At 45.9% G+C, this 6201-nt stretch overlaps 1 protein-coding gene across 1 annotated transcript; it reads right to left on the bottom strand.

Annotated features, from left to right (window-relative positions):
* Nucleotides 1–463: 463 nt before the first annotated feature.
* Nucleotides 464–2786, bottom strand: NR0B1 (nuclear receptor subfamily 0 group B member 1). The gene is made up of 2 exons (XM_082053616.1): nt 2062–2786; nt 464–754 (listed from the first exon to the last, which is right to left on the bottom strand). Exons 1-2 carry the CDS (start codon nt 2651–2653, stop codon nt 510–512), a joined length of 837 nt encoding a protein of 278 aa, XP_081909742.1. The 5' UTR covers nt 2654–2786; the 3' UTR covers nt 464–509.
* Nucleotides 2787–6201: the final 3415 nt, after the last annotated feature.

Here is a 6201-nt window from a genome sequence, read left to right on the forward strand (position 1 = left end):
ACTCTGTTAATGTCAATAGAAGTAGTTCCCTGACTGCAATATGCCTTTGATAGAGCCAGTATTTGAACTATGAGCAGAATTGACTACAGTATCCCAACATTACTGAAATATGTGAAGTAAATATCTTGTTCATTCCATCTCCTGTGTGCCAACTATGTTTAGAATGTAAACCTAGACTGCTGCTTATTTTGAAAAAGTGGGGATTATTCACCCTGAAAGTACAATATAGGAAGTGTGATCTTTATTCAGAGACATGGTAAAAGAATAGCCAGTTGACTTTGGATATGAACATTCTCCACAACCTTAAAGCTTGTTTTGATGCCTGTAATCTTATTGCAAAAACAATGTTTTTAACAAAAATTAATTTCAGAACTTGAAGAATATTTTATTATGGAATACAAAAATACTATCTATGTAAAAACAATAAGTTAGTTTATTTACAGTACTTTACATTATTCTGCTCTAGGGATTCCTTTGCATTTGTTTTATTTTCATTATTTTATGTGCTTTTACAATTTTGCACAAAGCATCTCCAAAAGCATGTCATCCATGTTCACTGCTCCAATGATGGGCCTAAAGAATAGTTCAGCAATCACATTAGCATTAATAGATCTTAACAAGGATAGAACAACATTCAGCTTGGCAAATCTGGCTTCATCACCTCTGTGAATGAGTCTGACATGTTCATTTAAAGCTTGTTGTGCTTCCCTTTGCAGTCCTTCAATGTACTGTGTACACTGCAGTCCAGGTAGATCTGAAAAGAAAAATAAATCATTTTGTTTACATAAGTTTTGTCTATAAAACAAGATTCTTCTCACAGAACAAGTACGAACAGCTTACAGATCATATTTTTCACCAAGAAATGAAACAAATGTAGTTGCTAGAGGACTTCTTGTATGCAGAATCAACATGCCAAATTTTATACAGCAGTTGAAAATCTTATAATGTTGATGTTCTGGACATTCAATACTCTTTTTTGCTACACAAACTTGAAATAACAACATTTGCCAACATTCCTTTAAGTGTTAAATAAGTTAACTGCTAAAACAAATACTTTGATTGAAGAATGGTCTTCAAAACACCTTTAGAGTGACAAACGCAACCTGTAAGCAGCGAGAAATACAATAAAAATGCATTGTTAACTTGTTCACTTCTACAAAATGCATCATTCACATTTAAGGCATCTTTCTACAACTGTTGCTGAGTAGCTCCAAGCAACAAGTGACAAGAAGCATCAACTCCAACGTATGCCAGAAAGTTTCCTGGTGAACCACAGTTAAGGACTCCGGGACAGAAAGTAAAGAATTTCTCCTTTTCAGTCTAATACTTTGACAGTGGAGAATGCAGGAAGAGCCGTGTGCCACATTCACATGGCAGGACACACTTAGGAAGTGCCGTATCCAGTCTGCCGACTGCCTTTCAACTAAGTCATCGACATGATAATCACTTGTTAGAGCTGCATCTATGGAGGTCTCCACAGAGAGATGGAAAACAAAACAAAACAAAACCAGACAAAAACCCCACACAACTCATCATAAATGCTACACACAAAGCCGAAACAGCACTTTGTTCCCGGAAGCCCTGAATCTTTTCTCGCTTTCCTTCGTGCACGCAAACCTCCGGGACCGAGCAGCCTGGACCCGGCACCCTCGGGCGGCCGGTGACCGCGCCGGCGGGGAGGGTCCGGCAGCTCCAGCCGCCTCCCTCTGAGCAGACGCCGCCGCCAGCAGCCCCGCTCGGGAACGATCAGGGAACCCCTGCTGCTCCTAATTTCCCCGAAGCGGCTGCTTCGTGTTTGTTTCTCTCTTGGAAAGACTAACTGGAAAGCGCCAGCCTCCGGGACGCAGGACCGAGCCGCAGCCGGACCCCTCCAGCTGGTAACGGCAGGCGGGGCAGCCGGTGGCGCTCCCTGCCTGCCAGCGGGGCCCTGGGGAGAGCACCGTGGGTGAAACCTTCCCCCGCGTTCCCCCGCCCCGTGAAGAAAAGCCCCGGATTTTTCGGGGTACGGGAAGGCTCACCCCGCCCACCCCCCAGCCCCCGCCGCCCCGCCGGGTCACTCACCCGGGTTGAAGAGCACCGTCCCCTTGAGGTAAGCGTACTCTTTGGTGCTGATATCCAGGCTCCAGCACTTGGCCAGGAAGCCCTTGATGGTCTGGATCTCGCCGGCCGAGGGCAGATGCGGGACGCCGCCGGCGGAGCCGTGGTGCGGCCGGTCCGCCGCCGGTCCCCGCGGCGGGGACTGCTCGCCCTGCCGCCGGGTGGTGAGGATCCGCTGCAGCATGCTGGGCTCCGCGCTCTCCACCGTCTCCAAGTGCACCCGGTCCTGCGCCAGCCCCAGCACCAGCAGAGGCGCCCAGCAGCTGCGGACCAGCAGGAGCTGCTCGTCCAGGGGCAGCTCTTGGAAGCAGGGCACGTTCTGGACGAAGCGCAGGGTCTTCACCAGCACGGCCGAGGCCGCCTTGCATGCCACCTGCGGGCTCCTCAGGGCCACCCGCCGCCGCGACCCGCACGGACAGCCGCGGGACGCCTGCCCCCGCCTCGGCCCCTGCCTCGCCGGCGACGCCGCCCGCTCCTCGCTCCTGAGGATGCTGTAGAGGATGCTGCTGTGCCGCCTGCTGTCCGTGCAGCAGCGGCAGCGCTCCACGCACGCCATGGCACCCGGGGGAACGGCACCCAGGGGCCGCGCCGGCCGGGCTGAGCCGCCCTGGAGGTTCGGCGGGGCAGCAGCAGTCCCTGCCACCTCGGCCGGCGGAGAGACGCGCACTGCTCGCCCTCTGCCCGGAGCTTAACTTATAGCCCGCGGCTGTGCGTGTGTGTGTGTGTGTGTGCAGCCTCAGGCGCTGTACCAGCAGTTCAAAGGGGCAGACACTCTTTACTGGCTGGAAAAGAGAGAGAGAGAGGAGGGGGAAAAAAATGGAAAAAAAAAGAAAACCCTCCTCCTCCTTGCCTGAGACAGCGACGCCTAGAGGGAGCCGGCGAGCCGGCCCCCATGCCTATCGGCTGCGGCGTGATGGGCGGCCAAACACCCACCTCCCTCGCCCAGTGCGGGGTGGCGGGACGCCCCTTCTCTACCCCTCTTTCCTAGCCCGGCCCATTTTATATTATCCAGGGCCTCTTTGAACAGGTCAGGGCGGGACAAAGAAGGCAGCTCACACTGCCTTCTCGTTTTGCCCCCGCCGTGCTGGGCAGCTCCCGCTGCCCCCTGGGGTCCCCACGGGCCCTCGTCGTAAAATGGCCACCGACCCCGCTTCCCTCCCGATGTTTTTTACCCGAGCGGTCTGAGGCAGGAGTGAGAAAAGGTGTCCTGGGGGGAGGGAGGGCAGAGTTCGTCCAAATAATAAAATTTCAGCAGGATGGGGAAAAGGAGGCACTGCTAATGATACCAAGGGCTTTGGCACATGCCTGTCCTAAGGAGTGCTGTCCCATACACCGAATTCACATAGTGCTGCTGCGTGGGGAGGGAGATGCAGGCAGGTTCCTGCCCAAACTAGGGTGGCCCTGTGAAGATAGGGTGCAAGCAAGGCTCCATCAGGGTGCCCTGGTGCTGGTGCCCCTTCAGCATCTATGTGGATCCCCTATGAAACCTTCTCTCATGAACAGTTCCCTTTCTCTGCTTTTCAATGCATGGCCCATCTTTGTGATCTCAGGTTGTTCCACCTATCAGTTTAAAGCATTTCCATTTTTCTTCCAGACTCCACTTGTTCTGAAGTGAATCTTTCCTCCAAGACTTACATACACAGTTTTCTGCAACTCATGTCCTCCAAGTGCCATATGGACTTCAAAACAAGGAAGCAATCCTTCCAGGCCTTGATGTTTACACAGGAGGGATAGGGCAATAGTGATTATCCAAGCGTCATTTTACTCTTGAATGAAAAAAAAGCACATTCACTTTCTCTGTAGGGCTGACTAAAAGAGAGTATAGTGGAGAGGAGAACTTACTCACTACAGAAAGTAAAGAATTCTGTCTCTGTGTCACATAGGGGCTAAACCAGAAACATTTTACATTTCCTGTCATCTGGAAGAACCTTGTCAGAGTTTTAGAGAAAGTAGCCACTTGCAAACAACCTTCTGTGCCTGCTCCATCAGTATCTGCTACCAAGGGATGTCTAAATCACCCCTAGAAAGCTGTGTTTTCTTATAATTAAAGTATGCATGTTTTTTTAAGCAAACATCATTGAGTACTTCGGATTTCTTAGAGACAAAATAACTTTAGGCTGGATCTCAGCAATTTCTTTTCCCTGTGAAGTCAGTCCTACTCCATCAGCTTATATATGTGTAGAGTCATGTAGTAATTTCTAAGTATTTTTTCACATTTGGACTTAGAAGAGATATTCTTTACAAACTGCACAAAAGGCACTTTTATATAAGGCTATATAAAGCACTGGTGAGTTATCTTCCTCAAGTAAACATTGTTTTCCAGATACAGGTTGTCCAAAATCTGGATTATTATCCCTTTGGTTTTATCTATGAAATGCACTTTTTTCCACAGACCCGAATGTGATAAAGTCCTTTGTTGGTTTTGCATTAATGGAGAACAGTTACATTGCACCAAGGAAGTGACATCTGCAGTTAGCAGACAGGTGAGCTGGGTCCCTGGAGTAGAAAACAACGATGTTTCACCAAACATCCTGTAAGAAAAAGAAAACACTTAAAATTCCCAAACAAATTTAATGTTATCAAATGTTACCAAATTTTTCATTTACAAAGATTCACTGTTAGCTAGAAAACAATCCTTTATTTGTCAAGAACATTTCCTTGCAATTCTAGATTGTTTCCTGTTATCTTCATAGGTATTTTCTGAACTTTGTTGTATTAGGATTTTAGAGGGTTTCTTTTTTCCTTTTTTGTCTTTTTCCTTCTTAGTTTTTTGGGGGTTTGTTAGGGTTGTTTTGTTTCTTTGTTGTTTGCTTCTTTGTTTGTTTGGGGGGGTCTACTAACTTCAGAGAGAAATCTTGCCAGGCATCCCTAAGCTTTTAATTGGCTTCACTAGCACTTCTTCCATGAGGTATATATTAGTAGGCTCACTGTGGAATCTAACAGTGTTTTCTATGAGTCTGTAACTTGGAAGGTATCTACGGGAAGACTTTGTACAGTCGAGACTCAGGTCATTGCCTTTGCAGTTTCAACCTTGGATTCCAACTGTGGGAACTTTCAGCTTCTTATGAGAAGATGCTGCTTACACAGGGCCATAGACAAAGGCAATATTTAACTTTTATACCAGGTCTATAATAAATGCTTTTCCTGATTTAGCAATATCGGTTGTAGGTGTTTCATTTTTCAAGGCATTACTATTTCAAACAAGTCTCAAATGTAGATGCAGTTCTACTGTCATATAATGTTTTCACTGCTACAGTTAATTTTCTAAACCAACTTATACAGAAAGGGTTTATCTTTGATAATAACATCAATATGGGTATCCCATACTGAAACTGAAACTTAATTTACTATACAGTGCCAGAAATTACATTACTGCAGTTATATGCTTAACCTCCTTCTCTCATAAGTGAACATAAGCATTCATTTCTGTCTTCCTAACTCTTAATGTATCCTAATGTATCCTAATGTACATGGCATTTTATTCAGGATAGATCCTCTCTTTCCCAGATAAAACATCAAGAATATCCTACAAATACATATTACTGTTTTTCACATTGATATTTAGCAATTTGAACAGTTTTTATTTTCACATCCAAGTTCTTCCTATTCATAGCATTCAAGCTAAATTAAAGGTAACAAAGCTTTCTATTTAAACCAAGACAGGTAATTATGTTTTGACGGAAAATGCATGAAAACACTTTTAGTAAAAAGTGGATGTATCCAATTTCTGCTAAAAGATCTAATGTTACATGAGTGTTACCAAGCTCCTTGTGGTACAGTCATTAATAGACTTGCATGCTTCCAGACAAAAGATTACTTATTTGTGTATTTTTCAGTTGGTCTTGGTTTGGGTTTCTTCTGTGTTTGTTTTGCTTTGTTTTTAACTCAGACAACAGCCTTGGTTATGGAGGTAAGACAGTGCAGTCTGGGCAGTCTTACTGTTCCATGTTGCTTTTCAGTGTCTTTGTATCACTCATCTGGTAGCACATTTGGTTCTTGGCCAGAGGGCAAGACTTCAGTTTCAGAACAAGACCAAACAAGCATGTGTTTTTATGCAGTCAGTGCTTCAGTGTATTATTAGCTGAGAGTGAGCTTTTTTTTGCA

This window comes from Streptopelia decaocto, assembly GCF_964273445.1.
Source record: "Streptopelia decaocto genome assembly, chromosome: 1".
NCBI lineage: Eukaryota > Metazoa > Chordata > Aves > Columbiformes > Columbidae > Streptopelia > Streptopelia decaocto.

What these genes read in the sequence shown, in the direction of transcription:
- NR0B1 (XM_082053616.1), bottom strand. Translation starts at nt 2,653, where the DNA reads ATGGCGTGCGTGGAGCGCTGCCGCTGCTGCACGGACAGCAGGCGGCAC. An exon ending in GACGGTGCTCTTCAACCCGG is followed by an intron (nt 755 to 2,061) that starts GTGAGTGACCCG and finishes TTTTCTTTTCAG; the next exon opens with ATCTACCTGGACTGCAGTGT.